Source organism: Lycorma delicatula, chromosome 3 (genome assembly GCF_047948215.1).
Source record: "Lycorma delicatula isolate Av1 chromosome 3, ASM4794821v1, whole genome shotgun sequence".
Taxonomy (NCBI): domain Eukaryota; kingdom Metazoa; phylum Arthropoda; class Insecta; order Hemiptera; family Fulgoridae; genus Lycorma; species Lycorma delicatula.
Genome location: NC_134457.1, coordinates 173356797 through 173377317, shown reverse-complemented (window position 1 = coordinate 173377317; position 20521 = coordinate 173356797). Strand labels below are relative to the sequence as shown.

The 20521-nt window shown below is 29.7% G+C and overlaps 1 protein-coding gene across 3 annotated transcripts in view; it reads right to left on the bottom strand.

Moving 5' to 3' along the window:
* LOC142322223 (transmembrane protein adipocyte-associated 1-like) overlaps positions 1-20521 on the bottom strand; it is a 49130-nt gene that overhangs the window by 10770 nt on the left and 17839 nt on the right. For 2 of the 3 annotated variants that reach the window (XM_075361043.1, XM_075361044.1), the window contains exons 4-8: positions 20004-20166; positions 19485-19681; positions 13006-13066; positions 11405-11588; positions 7237-7366 (exon numbers count right to left, since the gene is read on the bottom strand). In XM_075361043.1, the coding sequence (XP_075217158.1) occupies positions 7237-7366; positions 11405-11588; positions 13006-13066; positions 19485-19681; positions 20004-20166 (735 nt within the window). Of the gene's footprint in view, positions 1-3073; positions 3171-7236; positions 7367-11404; positions 11589-13005; positions 13067-19484; positions 19682-20003; positions 20167-20521 lie in introns of all 3 variants that reach the window. The other variant, XM_075361045.1, reaches the window with a different exon arrangement.

The window sequence follows — 20521 nt, the reverse complement described above, 5'->3', positions numbered from 1 at the left end:
TAAAATGAAACTAACAAGTAAACTATTTCTGCTAAAGTAATAAATTAGATAAATGGTCTATGTGTTTCTAGATGAATAACTTAAAAGCTTATGTTGTTAAAAGAAAGAGCCAATACAAATGATTTTCAAACCGCAAGAAAAATCTTAATTTTCTCTCAAAGATATGGACAATAGTGATAAGATAAAAAAAAAAAAAACATTATGCTGGTTGTAGTTGTGATGAAACAATATTTTCAACAAATATTTTGCACAGGGAAACAGATTTGTATAGAAGAAGTCTAATGCCATTTCGAATATGGCATTATGAAGAAAAGGTCCTCTAAGCAGTAATAAACTTTTAGCCATGAAAATATTGTTTAAGAGTTTATAAAGAATTATCTATTTGCTGAAGGCAAAAAACTATAAATGGAAAATTGGTAATTTTCCCAGCTTACTCCAGGAAATTATAAAAATACAGGTATTTATGCTGCATGAGCTGTACAAATAATACCAACCAGTGAAAAATTAATAAGAAATAAACTTTCATTTTAATAGTTGAAATGATATTCCATGCTCAACTAAAAAAATAGAAAAGAGAAAATGATCCTTCAATACTATAACTGCTCCAATTACAAGGGCCATTCAAATATAAACCGGAATTTTGCCATGTGAACTGAGGAAGAGCAATGAATGTGGTGGGGCGCTGTGGCGCAGTTAGTTGGATACTTGTGAAGGGAGCAATTGACCAGCCATGTTCATATAGTCATGTTCTTCCATCAGTAGCAGAACTTTTGAGCAGAAGGTATCATCATCCCTTATGTGACAAATTATAATCAGATTTCTCGCCAATGAAGGTGTTAAATCCCTCTGAAATTTTGACTCAACTCCAGGCACAAGTTTGGAGATCTGTACTGTCAAAAACTTAAGTGTTTGACTGGGAAAAACATCTTGAAGGCTGTGAAACAATGGAGAATAAAAGTCATGAATGTCATCTGCAGACGAGCATCAATGATGACAACAATCAAGCTGTTCGTGACCTTGTGAAAGGGACAGTTGCAAAACTCTTGCTGAAACTGCAACAGAAATGGGCGTAAGTGTTGGGAGTGTGCGTACAATATTGTCAGACACTCTGGATACAGCAAAGTGTTGGCGAGGTGGGTTCTACATCTTCTCACAGAGGTAAAGAGAAATGTCTAGAAAGACATTTATCTGAATATCTATCAGACATCTATCTGATTCAGGCTTCTGAATCAGTTTGAGGAAGGGGGAGAAGCATTTTTTGACTGTATTGTGACTTGTGATAAAATGTGGGTCCACCACTACACCTTTGAAAGCAAGAGAACAAGTATGGGTGGTGGAAAAGTGGGGAGAGGACCAACCAAGGCCAAGAAACACTTGTCAGCTGGAAAAGTTCTGGCATCTATGTTTTGGGACGTAAAAGTAGGCTGTGATTGATTACCTGCAGCATACTACTGCTAGTTGATGGATGATGTCAGGGTTGCTTATTGCAACAAACAATGCTGGTAACCAATTCATAAAGTACTCCTTCTCCACGATAATGCATGGCCACATACAGCAGCTCATACTCTTGAAAAATCTCTAAAATTCATTGGACACCTCGAACACCCACAGACTTGTCACACAAATTGTCCTACAGATCACTTGTCCCACAGATTTTCACATGTTTGGTTTACTAAAAGAAGGAAAATATTTGAAAACGATGCTGCAGTCAAGCATTATGTGCGCAATTGTTTGTTGGGGCAGCCATCTTGTTCTTTTGAAGGGGATCAAGAAGCTACCTGTCTGGTGGAGAAAATGTATTTCTGCTGAAGAAAACTATGTAGAAAAATAAGATAATATATCTAATACCAATAAACAAATTCCAATTTATATTTGAATGAACCTTGTATGTAGAAGTTTTGATAAGAAAAAAAAAACAAAAATAATGCACAGGTAGATTATAAAAAATATGGATAAAGCGGAATAAAATTATCAATAAGTGTTACCATTTTTGTCATAAGGATATAAATGAGACTATAAAAATCTTTTCTGATATTACCTAAAATAATACCTAGGAAAATTTATAATATATTTAATTGGTTGGGGACAGGAAAAACTAAACATTTTACATAAGATTTTTTTTTTACAAAACTTTTAAAAGAATTGTATTTCCCAGAACAGGGACTCTCTTTCTTTTTCATTTTTCCTGTTTAGTCTCCAGTAACTACCGTTTAGATAATTCTTCAAAGGATGAATGAGGATGATATGTATGAGTGTAAATGAAGTGTAGTCTTGTACATTCTCAGTTCGACCATTCCTGAGATGTGTGGTTAATTGAAACCCAACCACCAAAGAACACTGGTATCTGTGATCTAGTATTCAAATCAGGACTATGTTGGACTATGCTACCTGCAGTAATGCAAAATTCAAGTCGGAAACAACACATCAATGTGGGAAGAGATTATAATTCTTGACATTTTCCAGATACATAATACACAAACTACTTAATAAATACTAGATCATATGAACTAAACAATGCTCTGAATAGCAAGTATGGTGGCATAACAATCAGTTTGAGTAAGTAATGATATTTTTTAATTGGAAATTCAGATATTAAATCTTAGTTAAAATAATAGTATAAAACATTTCCTCTTCTACACCACACAACCACTAAGGAAACTAATACATTAATGGGTTAATAAATGCCAATTAATGCGGTCAATGATTGACAAAATCCACCTATGATTTTATTTTCGGCTTACATTTTTTACAATTTTTAATTCATTATGTACATCATACTTTCTGAGTCAAAGCATAGTAATCAATAACTATAACACTTTACCTAAGATGGTTGCGCTTAAATTTATATTAAATGGACTAAACTAATTTATATCTCAATGCTTTTTACATTTCTACTCTTAACAGATATTTTTGAGAATTATATCAGTCAAAGAAATTTAAACAGTACAATATTTAATGACATTAAAACTGAGTTCAATATTTGAACATTTATAATAAAAAAAGAGAATACAATAACAAATAATAAATGCAGTTACAAACAAAGCAAATAAACAAACAAACTAGGATGACCAACCATTTGGAGGATTCGTAAAAGAAGGAGGTTCAGTTGAACCAGTAGGAGGTTCCTCGGGTGTACAAACAGCATCATTAATAAACCATGAACCAAAATCCTATACATTAAATAAATACAAATAATAATATAAGAATAAACAAATAAATAAACACAAATAATGAAATATAAAATTAAATAACTTTAGTATCAAATGAAGCTACAGCTACATCAAACATTTAATAGTACATTACAAAATTCAGTAAGTTAGTGAAATCTACCAATAAATAAAAGCATGCTTTGCTGAACAAAGAAAATATTACTAGATGAAAGGTCTTCTAGAACAAAATTAATAATTTAAATAATCATTGTAACTAAACCCAATTTTTACCCTTAGTCATAATGTATTTAACAGACTTTGTAACAGAAATTATAGCCCACATTGCAAAAGTTTTTATTCAGACCATTTAATCTCTCTGATAGGGGAGGAGTTATGCTCTTTTCTTGATTCAGTTTTATCATAAAGGAAACAACAAATTAAATCCACATTAACTGAAATTCATTTTTTCAAAGTTAAAGAACTTCTCTATCTAATTTTATGAATAAAATTAGTTCTCTTGTAAATGGATAATTGAGAAAAAATGTTGGAGTGAGGTTTGGGATAAAATACTAAAATATCAGTAAATATTACATAAAAGATACATATAAAACATACTACTATATAGACTAGTAAAATATACTAAAAACCAAATTATCTAACTAGATTAACCAGACATACTAAAATATGCTTGCTAACAACTGAACAAAATTGGAATTAAAAGCTACTGTAAAATTATAAAATAAAATCTAAAATTATACTCTACTAAATTATATCAACACACCTTAAAAAGAGACAAAAAAAATTTACTATAAACTAAAAGAATAATTCCTCATGACAGGATCCTATTAAATTGAAATCGCTCTTGGGGAAAAATTACAAATAATAGTTTAAAAGTCTTTATTAATTGTACCGATTGCTATGACTCACTCAGAGAAAAAGAAAAGCTGTTATGATCCAATTTTTATAATCTTACTAATAAAAACTGGTTATGATCAATTTTTATGATCTTACTAATGAAAACTGGTAAAAACATTTTGTAACTACACTTCACACATATGCATATGTAGAGATGACAGCAGAATATCTGTATAAAAGTATAGAATGATTGACAGTGGGAGTAAAACTTACAAACAATATCAAAAACTGATAGCAAATTACTGGTTTCAAAAATTGTTATATAAGTTTAAGGATAAATACTTCAAACAGCATGCCAGACATTAGCAAGTATGTTTTATCAAAATTCAGTTTGGTTTTCAATGTGCTGATTTAGAATAAAAAAATTTGTAAGAATATGATTTTAGGGTTAAAAAAATAAGTTATTTTTTTAGCTAAAATCAAAACAGATCATTCTATTTATTTTAAAAGAATATAGCTCAAGTATTTTTAAATGCTTATAAAAAAAATTGATTAATTGAACATTTAACTGAAATGGTTGAAAATTTTTTAAGTAATCTTCTCTACTACCTAAAGTCCAAGACTACACGATTTATATAGTTGTCTTTGTTTCAATTCTGTTTGAGCAACAACAGCATTTTCTTAAATACTTTTATTACATTTTCAAGTAATTTATTTTGTTTTAAATTTGATTTGACTTTCAGACACCGTCTTTGGTGAACTCATGAATAATCCTACTTCCACAGTACCCAGTATAAATTCAATTTGACAGAGTGTACAGCAGTACACAGCTTAAGTTAGCAGGAGACAATCCATGAAAAAGCACAATTTGAGAATATACTGGCGTCATCTTATACATTTTATTATCAAAAACATAAACCTCCTTTTTTTAGTCAACAACAAAACATTATTATTTACTTCAAAATTTCACATTTTTAATTATGAAGTATATTACTATTTCAATGATTCCTTAAAAGATCCTAATTGTATGAATATGTGTAAGAAACCAATAAGAATACATAAGATCAAACTAATCAAAACTGGTTTGGTCACGCCGTTTTGAAATATAAATCAAATAACTCTGAAAAAAGAAAACAGTATTTCTAGATTAAAAATTAATTCCTTTATAAATTTGATTTTATTATTTTTTTTTTGTCTTATAACAAATTTAAAATTCATGCAAGGGTGATCAAACGCTATTCATTTTTTTTTTAAATAATCAATCTTAAGTGATGAAATGTAATTTTTAGCAACTTAACCTGATTAGAAAATCAACTGATGGTCTATCAACAAACATGTGTACATGAATACAGAATTACAAGATTTACTCTTTTGTCCTGTACATGTACATTAATGTCAGAAGAAGATGGATGACATAGAGGGAATGAGAATGAGAATGTTTTAAATTCAAAAAGATTATTAAGTACTTTGATTGACAAAAGTATATCCCACTTAATCGTCACTCCAATCCTAGCAAGGATATAAAAAGAAATTTCTCAAATTGTATAAATAATTAAAATATTATTAAAAAAAATTCTTTCCTAGATTACTAATGAATACCAAAATTATACATTAATAAAATAAATTTTTTTGAATCATAACAATTATGCCAATATAAAGAGGAACCACCATTAAAGAATTTCAGGATTACTTGAAGAGATAAATCATTTTTAGATTGAGTAATACATAGGCTATAAGAGAGCTGGGTCAGATTAACAAGTATAGATAGTAGTTGAAATTTCATATAAAATTTACTGTTTATAAAAGATGTTAAGTTTTAGTTAACCCCCGTGGGACTTTGATTAATTTATATGTAATGAAAATGGTTTAACTGTCTTTGTATTTTAATCCCATCCTCAATTCTCAGCTCAATAATAAAACGCTAGACATAAGGTAAAATTAATATTATGGGGAATCCAGTTGCAGTTTTTCAAATCTCTACTCTAGGCGGAAAGGGGAAATACTTGGCAATGCTTTTTCTTTTAACTCCTGATTGTATTTCACCTCTGCTTACTGAAAACTAAAAAAATTGGCTCTATAATTATTTAGTACAGAACAATTTTATACAGCTGAACAATATTGATGAAGAACCAACCAGTTCAATATTTAATTTACTTATAAATAAAGGTTCAAAATTGTTTAAAAATATATAAAACTGTTTATATATGTGATATATAGTATACTTTATATCTATTTTTAGTTGCACTTAAATTGCTTTTAATTGTTCTTTTTATAAGCGTATGTTCATTAAATCTTTTAAAACTAGAAACTCAATATTCTTATTCCCAGATTAATAGAATGACTAATATTAATAAAAAGATAAAATATTATATAATTTTAAACTTAAGAGTGACCTCAAAGCTAGTGGTATAAAATTTGATAAAAAATACAAGATTTATAAAATGACAATCTATTTTTAATTTGATAATATTCAAATGATATAATGTCAATACAATACAGGGTTGATGTTAAATATCCACAATATTACAGCATTAATTTTACATAGCTTACTTTTTTTTAACATTATAGGTTCTCTTAGATGTTTTTTCATAACAATAAATTTTAAAAGAAATTCTAATTGTAACTTATACTAATCCTTTCTTATTATAAACACATATAGATATACTGACTGTGTAACTGTTATGGCTTACATTCAAGAGTTTGAAGAAAACAAATTATTCTATCACCTAACTAAACAGCTGCATGCATGTGAACTACTTCATAAGAGTTGTGAAAATAATTCTGGAAGTAAAATAGTGACAAAGTACAGAAAACAGTAAAAAAAAGAAAGAATATAGGATAATAAAATACTGCAGAAATAAACATGATAATAATAAAACTAACATACAGCAGCCAAATAATTATGTGAAGTGTGTAACATATTTAGTAAAATTAATAAATAACAAATGTAATGATATAATGTGTACTGAATTTTTAACAACCAAAATGTAAAACATTTTGGTTGTTAAATACAGGCTCATTAAATTGAATTAAATATAAAAAATATCAAATGCTATAGTCGCCAATTTCCAGCTCTAGCTACTAGTACAATCATCTTACTGATGGAAACCTCAAAAAATTTCAAATTGCATTATTGACCTATTCTCTGAGGGGTAGGAATTGACAGAATAAAAGAAAGAGACAAGACTACAATGTCTACAAATGAAATTATTAAACATGATCATATAATTACCTGATATATATAATCAGAGTCTGTTTTTAATGATGAAAATGACTGCTGATGCGGTAATGACACTGTATCTTCCTCCATAGTATCATCAACTTGTGCTTTATATGAAAACATTATACTTGGCTGGGAGACACTAGAATTAAAATAATAAGTATAAATCTACCAATTAGGAAACTACAAATAACTAATATAAACATTTACACGCACAAGCTTCAAACTTATGAAATGATATCAAGCAAAAAAAAAAAAAAATTTAGGATGGATAAAATGCAAACTGTTGTAACAGATTAAATCCAAATAAAAACCATTCTAGATGAAGTTGCCGTTTGAGTCTATAGCTGTATGACATTGGAATTTAGTAGTAAATGAATAAAGTAAGTAATGTCTCTTAAAAGAACAATAACTTTTACAAAAAAAAAAAAATGCATTAATCCTTCAACAAGTCATATACAGATAGACTTATGAACATTGCATAGACAGACTTATGATGATTGCTACACAAATGTTCTTGCCAGTTAATATTACATTTAGCATGCACTCTATTACATTTTTAATCCACTACTGATCTATGTAAAATACATTTTTCATTTTAATCAAACCATAATTTATTTTTCTGTTTCAGTACAGTAGTTACTACATGATACTCTATCTCATACTCGCACATACAGAGTGTCCCATATAAAATGCAACCCAACCTTATATTGGTAGGTATTGAAATAATAAAAAGGCATGTGTAAATGTAAATGTAATTTTTATTATTACCATCCATTACCTTACATTTAGAGTAAATGTTGGAAGTGGCCGCCATCTACTTAATACAAGCTTCAATTCTTTTTACAGCGTTTCTTGCAACTTTTTTCAAAGTTTGTGGCTGGATATTTAATACAGCTTATTCAATATTGACTTTCAAGTGTTCGTGGTATGTTGATGTAGGCTTTTTCTTTGAGGTAACCCCATAGAAAAAAATCCACCGCAGTCAAATCTGGAGATCTTGGTGGCCACAAGCCTCGACCGATAACACGATTACCAAAGAATTCCTCAACAAAATCAGAAGTTGAACCTGCATAGTGTGATGTCGCACTGTCATGTTGTAGCCAGCAGTGTCTGTCTTCCTCTTCCAAGAGTGCGATGAACTGAAATAAAATATCCTGATATCGTTCTGCATTAATGGTGTAATTGAAAAAAATAGGATCGATTATTTTCCTCCACGATATCGCGCACCACACGTCCAACTTCTGCGGGTGTAATTGTTTTTCGCGATAAACGTGGGGATTTTCAGCACTCCAAATTCTACTGTTTTGGCTGTTTACGTAGCCATCCAAATGAAACCGTGCTTCATCTGTGAAAAATAATGAATCCTTAACATTAATTCCCTCACGCAGAAATCGACGGAACCATTGACAATATTGTAGCCGTTTTTCTTCGTGGGCTCAAGAAGTTGATGAACCATTTGAATGCGATAAGGTCGTAATTGTAATTGTTTGATCGCCCGATGAACAGTTGATTTAGACAAATTAATTCAGCAGACAAACGTCTGATCGACTTATTTGGCGAGGCAAGTAATTGGTCTTTGATTTCAGTGACTGTATCTGTATTCAACACTGACGCAGATCTTTTGTGTTCCTTGTTATTAGCAGGACCAGTCTCTCTAAATTTTGCAACTAACCATAACACTGATGTTTTGTTAGGAGCTGGTTTATCTGGGTACTTATGGCGAAAAAAATCTTGCACTGCAACCACTGATTTCGTACTGAAGTACGACTCAACAATGAAAACACGTTCATCTAGCGAAAACACCATTTTGTCTCTAGCAATACACTGAACGTTATGATGGCATTGTTGTTACTATCGGTAGTGTTCTACTGCGTCGCCGCGATGTTCAGATGTTGGACGAGTCCATTTCAGTAACGAGTAAGGGAGTAAGCTTGACTTTTGAAATTTCATGGATGAGTGATTGATAGGCTGCGTTTTATATGGGACACCCTATACATACAGTTTGAACATTTTTTCAAACATTCATTCACATAACTCTAGCTGTATTCTAATATAAACTACATTCTTAGTATAATAGATTTTCATTCTAATAATTTATAATTGAAAAATTAAACAAAAAGTACAAATAACATCATTTACATAAACATAACTATAAAAGAAACTGCAAACAAATTCATGCAGACATTATATTTTGTAAAACATAAAAAATAAATAACTATAAATTATAAACATAAACTAATAACTATAAACTATAACTATAAACATAAAAATAACTATAAACTAATGCTATTACAAAAAGCGAAGACCTTTGGAAGTATACCAAACAGCCAGTTAAAATAGTCAGTACTTTATTTATTATAAATATAAATTTTCATCTGCACGAAAAACAGCTCCATAAGAATTTTAAAAATTGTCAGATGACTATCTGGTTAGGTGTTGCTGGTGTATTTGGTGTATGGACTAACACATGACAAAAGTATTCCATTTCTGTATACATGATCAGACAGACTAATGAAAAAATCGTATAAGTATATAAAAAAGTTGTAAAATGTAAAGTTCCATACACCGCATTGAAATGGACTGGGTTTAAGGGATTCTCAAGACAGACCTTATAAGGATTCTCAAGACAGACCTTATAACATGAGTTATCAAAAAATCAATTTTAAAAACTTATTAATTTATTTTCTGAACATATTTATTTATTCAATATTAAGAAGAACCTTCCTATTGTATAATATAATTAAATTTAAAACTTATACATGGTAATAATTGTTTAAAATCTCCATCATAAAATATAAAGTCAGCTTCTTTTAATTATAATCAATTTATTCATATTATTATTTTTTTTTTATAATTATGTTAAAATTGTCCTTTTTATATTTTGTGTTACTCTTCTGAATTGCTTGTTGTCCTATGATCTAATATTGACTACACTAAAGACATAATTAATTACATAATAAATTATCAGATTAATGAAATAATTATCTTACTAATCACCTAATTACCGACAATAAATTTTGTGTGGTTAAGCAAATCTATACACATTTTATATTTGGCTTTTGATGCCATTTCTTTTTTAACACTTCTTTCCTTTTTATTGAAATGAGTAAAACTGTCCTCATTAACACTACCAAGAAAACAAAGAAGCAGAAACTGTATATGGTGTGATTTTAGTCTCCATTTCATTTCATTTTGTATCAATAATCAGTTCTGATGCTATGGAGCTGATACTGACTGCATATTTGTGCCGACTAGGATTGAAGTTGCCTATGAATGAATAAGTGTATAATTTTGTACACGAAGAGAATTTCGGATCTTAAACAGAATCTTCTTATTATGAACTAGTTTGTAGTTGTTCTGACTAATTATATTAAACAAATTTTATTGTTCATTTGTCATCAATAGATGTGTTGTTTTGTCCATTACATTTTAGGTTTGTACTTCATAAACCTATGCCCTGCTAATATCAATATAGGCACTGCACGGGTTAGTGCTTATCTTCTTATGAAAGCTGGGCTTGAACCATTTATATTTTATCACTTATATATATATCTATATATTATCTTCCAGCCAGTATTTTGCTGTTAGGCTCTAATTAACAACAAATTTTAGATTAATAAGAAGTTGCAATCTAAATAACTGAGTGATATACATCATCCCATCTATTCCTGGGTGTCAGATGAGTGTTAGCACACAATGAGAGTAAAATATAAAAAAAATACAAGCCAGAAAAGTATGAAACCTAAAGCTAAATGTTTGGTGGATGGATGTTTTGGTGGACTGTAAAAACCAAATACAACCTAAACACCTTCAACTCAATCTGCAGCATCACAGAATATTTGATCAGTAATAATGCTGACAACTTAACCCAACAGTGATGATTAGATATAAAATTTAAACTTTCATAAGAGTGTTTAAAACCATTAATGAACTATACTGCAGATTCAGTCTACAACTATTTACTGCTATTAATAGCACAGAATAACTGATTACACTCTTAGCCTGTGAACAGATTCTGAATACTGCAATCATTGTATAAAAGCACCTAAAAATAAAGCCTAGAAAAATAAAATAGCCTGATATAAAAAACTTTGCATTACATGTAAGAAATTTTACCTCATAAAACTACACATCCTGATAATAATGAATGTGTTCAAAGAAACATAGATTTCCTTACCCAAAAAACTCGCTGAGAAATGTGTGATACACAAGAGGAGTGAATAAAGTAAAATAAAGACAAGTAGTAACATCAACAACACAAAGCCCTTGCCATATACTGTATAACAATAATCCGCTACCAACAGACTGGCCAATGTTTAGCAACACTAGCAAGATGATATAAACGTAGAATGATCTTTTACCTGAAAAAAAAAATTACATCAGCATATGTCAAACACCACTATAAAATATTAAAACATTAACTTTCTACAGCTGACTGATGTGCAGATGCACATAGTCAGACGAAAAATGTTTATTCATTATACTATAATTATTTGAAATTCATCTGCTGTCCAATAGTTACAGTGATAAATCTATACATTTTATAAAGGCAATAAGATGCTCTCTAAAATATGCTGCTCTTTTTTTTTCTTACCTCTGGAACTGCCATAAACTATTACTTTAAAGGATGATGTATATGAATGTAAATGTTAGTCTTGTGCAGTCCAGTCTCAGGTTGACCATTCCTGAGATGTGTGGTTAACTGAAACCCAACTATCAAAGAACACCGGTATCCATAATCTAGTATTCTAAAATATGCCCAAGTAAAGTGTATGTTAATATTGATTCTTGATTTTTTCTTATATGATGCTCATTGACAGTCTATAGCCATACATAAATTCTTACTATCATGAATTAATATACAAAAACTACAACCACACAAAAGTTAATAAAAATGAAATTAAAATATTAAACAAAAAAACAACTTATAATATTAAGTCAAACACAAAAAGTAATGACAGTCAACATTCTTATACAACTTTTTATTATATTCAAGAAAAAAGAACACAACTTTAAAATAACACACTTTAAAATGTGCATTTTTTAATATATATTACACCATAATTTAAATACTGGTACAGAAGTTGTACTTTCTGCAACAAATTTCTTTCTTGTATTTGCAATACCTAACTGGTATTTTGAATTGTTATACTCACTCTTGGTCAAACTGTATTTCATTATTTTATTTTATTTTTTTGAGTTTCACTTTACAGTTTATTTCTTAAACATAATATTATACGTTCTAAAATAAGATTTAGATGTAATAATTTATAATCTATCTACAAGTATCCAGTGACTTTTTCAGCTGTCAGGAGAAAAAAATGCAAAATTTGAGAGAAGATTCTTGATTTAAAAAAAAAACAAACTATATAAAAACAAAACAAAAACTTAATACTTCATCATATTTCAAAATTTACGTTAGTTAATTTTCATTTAAAATTTATTTTCTTAAAAAAAATAAAAAATAAATGATAAATAAATTACAACAATCGCACTAAAAACTATGAACTATCTAAAAAACAGATATACTGACCCAATTTTTTCAAATATACAATTTAAATTAGCTCTTATTCTGCAATATTGTCAAAAATGTTTGTAAAGAACTTGTTTCTGTAATATCAAGAACTATCATTTATTCTACGAATTCTAAGTATGAAAATATATTATTAAATATATATTCTAAAGATAGTTATCAATATCTGCTAATTTTTAAATGCAACTGCATTTAAACATAATAATTAAGATAATAAAATCATAATAACATCAGTTATTACTTACTTGGTAAAGCTAAACGCTCCCTTAACCTAGTCCATGGTAATATTAGAATTGTTAAATATATCTGAAATGAAAAAAAATCAAAACATAATCACAAAAACTAATAACTATTACAATAATTGAGTTTATTTAACTAAAGAGTAAAAAGTAAATTGAATTTAAAGATCTTAGTTTTCAATTATATTAACTGACTACTTGTTGTGCTTATCAAGGGCTGGGGTAGATAACTGACCACTTGCACGTAGTTTTGCTCAAAAAAAGTATTTTTTATATTCATAGTTGGATAATTGGCATTTGTCAGGAGTAATACAATGGATTGTTAGATAGAATTTTATAAAAGAGGAATAATAATCTTTTTTCAACAAACTTCTATTACTCTGAACAAATATTCATCAATTTGTTAGGATTTTACCCTATTACCTCTGAGCTTGAACAACCTGTTGTCAGAGGTGTAGTTATCCCACACATCATAGTAGGAAACTTATATTCACTTATAATCTTGTGTGTGTGTATATATAAACACACATATATCAGCTCTATTATCATTTTAAAATTATGAATAAAATGTTTTAGATTACATAGAATAAACTTTTAAATATATGGGATGAAAAAATAAACTAAAAAAAGTTCAACTAGTCAAAGTGAAAAACAAAAGAAATGTAAACCAACTACACAAAATGTCAAGACTCATGTCTCATAATCTCCAGTAATTTTTCTTTTGTAATTATGAAAAAATATTAATATTTGTAATTATGAAAACTGGTGATATAATTCATGGGTTTATCTAATACAATAAATTCAATTATGGTAGATTATACAGAGTAAAAAGTAAATAATTTTTATTAATTTGGCATGAGATAATTTAATTTTACTTTATAAGAATTGTATTCATGGGATTAATATCAAAATAGTAAATATATCTATTAACTATATAATGCTACATAAAACATAACTATTTAATAATTTAGTTTGCTTGCATACACAGTTAGTTTGCATACACAGGATGATTTTCAAATACAATCAATCATTTTAATAATTTCATACAGCATTAAAACTACTGATTTATTTACGGTATTTACTAATTTTATCTTTCACTAAGTTTTTATTTTAATACTTTACTAATTTGTTTTTTAAAAAATCCAATTTCTTTTTGTTAATGTAGTTTAATTTTTTCATTCAACAGTAAGTCACTACTATACATAATCTGAAATAAATGGAATTATTAAACTGTTCTGTTAATATTGACAAAATATTTTACATAACAAGAGTTACATATAGAATATAATAATAAAAATTTACAGAATATTCCTTTAAAACTTTTAGGCAGAAAAACTATTTTAAAATTAATGTTTCATATGTTTACAGAAGACTAGTGATAACAAAATAACATTAATTTTCTTGGGTAAACTGCAAACAAAAAACAAATATGGTTGTTTACGCTAATGCAAATGCTTTCAGAATACTAAATCTGCTTTTATACTAAATCTACACATAAGCCACAATACTGAATGGCTCACTGAAGTCATGAACACAATTAAGCTTCATGAATTAATCACAAAAGGTAGTGAATTTTCTGCCTAATGTCAAAAAAGCAAAGCTTCTAAGCAATCAAATTACCTACTCTCATGAATTCTGTTCAAACTGTATAAATTACTACATATTGTAGAAATTTACATAAGAATTCTTGCAATATAACAGAAACTCGGTTTTTTTAAATCAAATCTAAACAACCATTCTCTTATTAGTGCCAACATTTCTAAAATTGCCACAATCATATTTTTAATAATAAGAAAGATGAACCTAAGTATAAATAAATTTTTAGCTTTGAAAAAAAATACATATCAATTGAAAATTTCCATTTTATTGCATTATTTGTGTAGATTATCTGCTCGTGAAAAACCAAATTGGATTTCAATGGATTGATACAGTTTATATTTAACTTGATATACATGTAATAACATTAACACACAACTGTAGTTTTTTAATATTCTAAGGAGGAGTAACATCCTTCTTTTTAAATTTTTAAGTTTTAAAAATTTTAATATAACTGATGAATCAATCCGCACTGCGAGTGCTAATGTAAAACAAATTTTTGAAAAGATAAATAGCAAATGATAAAAAACATGGGTAATAAACACATAAAACTTTTAAACAAAACTTACTACTTCTAAATAAAATTCAAATTTTTCTAACTTTTCTTTGTTTTATTCAACGTATCTAAATCATTTTGTTTAGAATATAATTCTCTACAAGTTTTGTTTAAAAGTTTTATGCTTTTATTACCCATTTAACAAAGTTATTGTATCAAACATAAAAAGCAGGGTTTTTAACCAAAATATATTGTTTTTCACTCCAGATTCCTCAAAGACTATTGCAGATAAGGTTCGGGGACCTACTTTACATGATTTCTGAGTTAAAAAACCATAAGAAATCACTAATTCTGCCCTTTCATCAACATCCTAAAAATTTGAGTACAACCTTATTCACCAGGGTAGCTGAAATCCAAGCGAAATCTTCCATTAGCTGTAACTCCCAAACGAAGCCTTTTAGAAGATATGTTTATATGAACTTTTTACACTATTTTCACAATTAGAATAGGTCATTTTTTTTTTTTTTTTTTGTCTTCAGTCATTTGACTGGTTTGATGCAGCTCTCCAAGATTCCCTATCTAGTGCTAGTCGTTTCATTTCAGTATACCCTCTACATCCTACATCCCTAACAATTTGTTTTACATATTCCAAACGTGGCCTGCCTACACAATTTTTCCCTTCTACCTGTCCTTCCAAAATTAAAGCGACTATTCCAGGATGCCTTAGTATGTGGCCTATAAGTCTGTCTCTTCTTTTAACTATATTTTTCCAAATGCTTCTTTCTTCATCTATTTGCCGCAATACCTCCTCATTTGTCACTTTATCCACCCATCTGATTTTTAACATTCTCCTATAGCACCACATTTCAAAAGCTTCTAACCTTTTCTTCTCAGATACTCCGATTGTCCAAGTTTCACTTCCATATAAAGCGACACTCCAAACATACACTTTCAAAAATCTTTTCCTGACATTTAAATTAATTTTTGATGTAAACAACTTATATTTCTTACTGAAGGCTCGTTTAGCTTGTGCTATTCGGCATTTTATATCGCTCCTGCTTCGTCCATCTTTAGTAATTCTACTTCCCAAATAACAAAATTCTTCTACCTCCATAATCTTTTCTCCTCCTATTTTCACATTCAGCGGTCCATCTTTGTTATTTCTACTACATTTCATTACTTTTGTTTTGTTCTTGTTTATTTTCATGCGATAGTTCTTGCGTAGGACTTCATCTATGCCGTTCATTGTTTCTTCCAAGTCCTTTTTATTCTCGGCTAGAATTACTATATCATCAGCAAATCGTAGCATCTTTATCTTTTCACCTTGTACTGTTACTCCGAATCTAAATTGTTCTTTAACATCATTAACTGCTAGTTCCATGTAAAGATTAAAAAGTAACGGAGATAGAGAACATCCTTGTCGGACTCACTTTCTTATTATGGCTTCTTTCTTATGTTCTTCAATTGCTACTGTTGCTGTTTGGTTCCTGTACATGTTAGCAATTGTTCTTCTATCTCTGTATTTGAACCCTAATTTTTTTAAAATGCTGAACATTTTATTCCAGTCTACGTTATCGAATGCCTTTTCTAGGTCTATAAACGCCAAGTATGTTGGTTTGTATTTCTTTAATCTTCCTTCTACTATTAATCTGAGGCCTAAAATTGCTTCCCTTGTCCCTATACTTTTCCTGAAACCAAATTGGTCTTCTCCTAACACTTCCTCCACTCTCCTCTCAATTCTTCTGTATAGAATTCTAGTTAAGATTTTTGATGCATGACTAGTTAAACTAATTGTTCTGTATTCTTCACATTTATCTGCCCCTGATTTCTTTGGTATCATTACTATAACACTTTTTTTGAAGTCTGACGGAAATTCCCCTTTTTCATAAATATTACACACCAGTTTGTATAATCTATCAATCGCCTCCTCCCCTGCATTGCGCAGTAATTCTACAGGTATTCCGTCTATTCCAGGAGCCTTTCTGCCATTTAAATCTTTTAATGCTCTCTTAAATTCAGATCTCAGTATTGTTTCTCCCATTTCATCCTCCTCAACTTCCTCTTCTTCCTCTATAACACCATTTTCTAATTCATTTCCTCCGTATAACTCTTCAATATATTCCACCCATCTATCGACTTTACCTTTCGTATTATATATAGGTGTACCATCTTTGTTTAACACATTATTACATTTTAATTTATGTACCCCAAAATTTTCCTTAACTTTCCTGTATGCTCCGTCTATTTTACCAATGTTCATTTCTCTTTCCACTTCTGAACACTTTTCTTTAATCCACTCTTCTTTCGCCAGTTTGCACTTCCTGTTTATAGCATTTCTTAATTGCCGATAGTTCCTTTTACTTTCTTCATCACTAGCATTCTTATATTTTCTACGTTCATCCATCAGCTGCAATATATCGTCTGAAACCCAAGGTTTTCTACCAGTTCTCTTTATTCCGCCTAAGTTTGCTTCTGCTGATTTAAGAATTTCCTTTTTAACATTCTCCCATTCTTCTTCTACATTTTCTATCTTATCTTTTTTACTCAGACCTCTTGCGATGTCCTCCTCAAAAATCTTCTTTACCTCCTCTTCCTCAAGCTTCTCTAAATTCCACCGATTCATCTGACACCTTTTCTTCAGGTTTTTAAACCCCAATCTACATTTCATTATCACCAAATTATGGTCGCTATCAATGTCTGCTCCAGGGTAAGTTTTGCAGTCCACGAGTTGATTTCTAAATCTTTGCTTAACCATGATATAATCTATCTGATACCTTGCAGTATCGCCTGGCTTTTTCCAAGTGTATATTCTTCTATTATGATTTTTAAATTGGCAATTTAAATTACTAAATTATACTTCGTGCAAAACTCTATAAGTCGGTCCCCTCTTTCATTCCTTTTGCCCAGCCCGTATTCACCCACTATATTTCCTTCCTTGCCTTTTCCAATGCTTGCATTCCAATCTCCAACTATTATTAAATTTTCATCTCCTTTTACGTGTTTAATTGCTTCATCAATCTCTTCGTATACACATTCTACCTCATCATCATCATGGGCGCTTGTAGGCATATAGACGTTAACAATCGTTGTCGGTTTAGGTTTTGAATTTATCCTTATTACAATGACTCTATCGCTATGCGTTTTGAAATACTCCACTCTCCTCCCTATTTTCTTGTTCATCACGAAACCTACTCCTGCCTGCCCATTATTTGACGCTGAGTTAATTACTCTAAAGTCACCCGACCAAAAGTCGCCTTCCTCTTCCCACCGAACCTCACTAATTCCTACTATATCCACGTTTACCCTATCCATTTCCCTTTTTAAATTCTCTAGCCTACCAACCTTTTTTAAGCTTCTAACATTCCACGCTCCGACTCGTAGAATGTTATTTTTTACTTTTCTGGTGACCCCTTCCTTAGTAGTCCCCACCCGGAGATCCGAACGGGGGACTATTTTACCTCCGGAATATTTTACCAAGGAAGGCGCCTCCATTATTGCTTTTGAAAATGCAGAGCCACATTTTCTTGGAAAAAAAAACAGCTGTAGTTTTCCATTGCTTTCAGCTGCGCAGTACTCAGAGGACTGAGTGATGTTGATATGGCCGTTTAAGTCGTTGTGACTTACGCCCCTAACAACTACTGAAAGAGCTGCTGCCCTCTTTCAGGAATCATTCCTTAGTCTGGCTCTCAACAGATACCTCTCCGATATGGTTGCACCTTCGGTCCAGCTGCTCTGTATCCCTGAGCACTCAAGCCCCCTCACCAACGGCAAGGTCTCATGATTCATAGAGGAGGAATAATAATAGGTCATTAAAGTCCCAGAATACATTCATAATACACCTGTGTGTGTGTATGTGTATGTGTGTATATATATATATATATATATATAACAAATAATTATTTATTTATTCTTAATTTGACATTTTTTTAACAATGAGCTTTTTATAATCAGGAAACAATACCACCAAGTAAAACAAATTTTACCATCATATAATTATAGTAAACCTAAAAAATAAAAAGATAAATAAATGCTTATTTGAAAAGACCAGTCATAGAGTAATCAAAATAACCAAAACAGATTTTTTTATATAAAACTTTAACTGTAAATACTAAACTGTACTAAAACTTTAACTGTTAACTGAAACTGTATTTAAACTGTAAATGGGAAGTTTAATTTGTAAAACTTTTGCAAAGAACTGATTTAGAATCTTACTTGAGTCCACAATTCTAGCATTTTAAATTAACAATAATGGCCAATTCACTTAAGCATTTTAATGCATCAGGAAAATAGAAGTTTCAGCATTTGTTTATATTATACTCTAATTAATCTAGATTGTTTTTTTTTTCTAAAACAAAAGTTACAAGATCAAGTGAATGAATGATTAATTAATTACCAATGCAAATACTATAGAGCTGATAAACCAAAACAGCATACCGCCATGACCAAATAATATATAATCTTTGGAATCGATTCTAAAATGTTCATCTGGTGCAAATACCTCAAGTACTCCTTGTGATATTGAGAATGCAAGAGATATTAATGATGTTGCCAACAGAACATACCTAATACTACTCCTGCTATCTAGATGACCTGCAAATAAATAGTAAACAATCAATCAACATTTTACTAAGTTATTCTAAAAAATATTTACATTTGCAATATTGACTTGTTAGCTTAGTTTTACCAACCCTACTACAAAAAAATACAGAAAGTGATTTTTACAATTAAATACAAAAAGATAAAATTAATACATAAATAAAAGAAATAAAATATTAAAAAGAATTAAAATACTAACAAATAAATAAAATAAGTACAAAATCAGATTAATCAAGAGAAGGGATTGAGGAAGTTTTATTATATTAAGCAAAAAATAATAAAAGAAACAATTATAAATAATGAATACAGTTCTTACCAAATGCGAGGCCAAATATCAGAACACTCATTTCAGTTGATAGCAGAAAAAATCTTACAGTAACCCATAATATTGTATCAACATAACCCCCAATTAGTGCAGCTGCATTAACCGACATTGATACAACACACCTTACAACGCTGATCAATACATTAACCACTACCTGAAAAGAATATCAAAAAGAAAAAATTGTAAATTTCATGCCTTTAATACATACAAATAAATTTATATAAAATCAAAATCAAAGCAATGGATGGATCAACAGTAGTCATGCAGAAGATTCATAAGGGAATAAAAGCAAAGTGTAAATTAAAACATTAGATGATGAACCAAGACAACAGTCTTGGTTTTAATCATTAAATGGTAACACCCTTTGTATGATGCATCATTTTAAAGACCAGAAAAATGGTATAAATAAAAATTTGGGATGATGTCTGTACCCAAAATGGCAGCAGGATAAATTTGGATTTTGAAAAAAATTACATTGATTAATTTAAGGAACTGTTACAGCAGACATA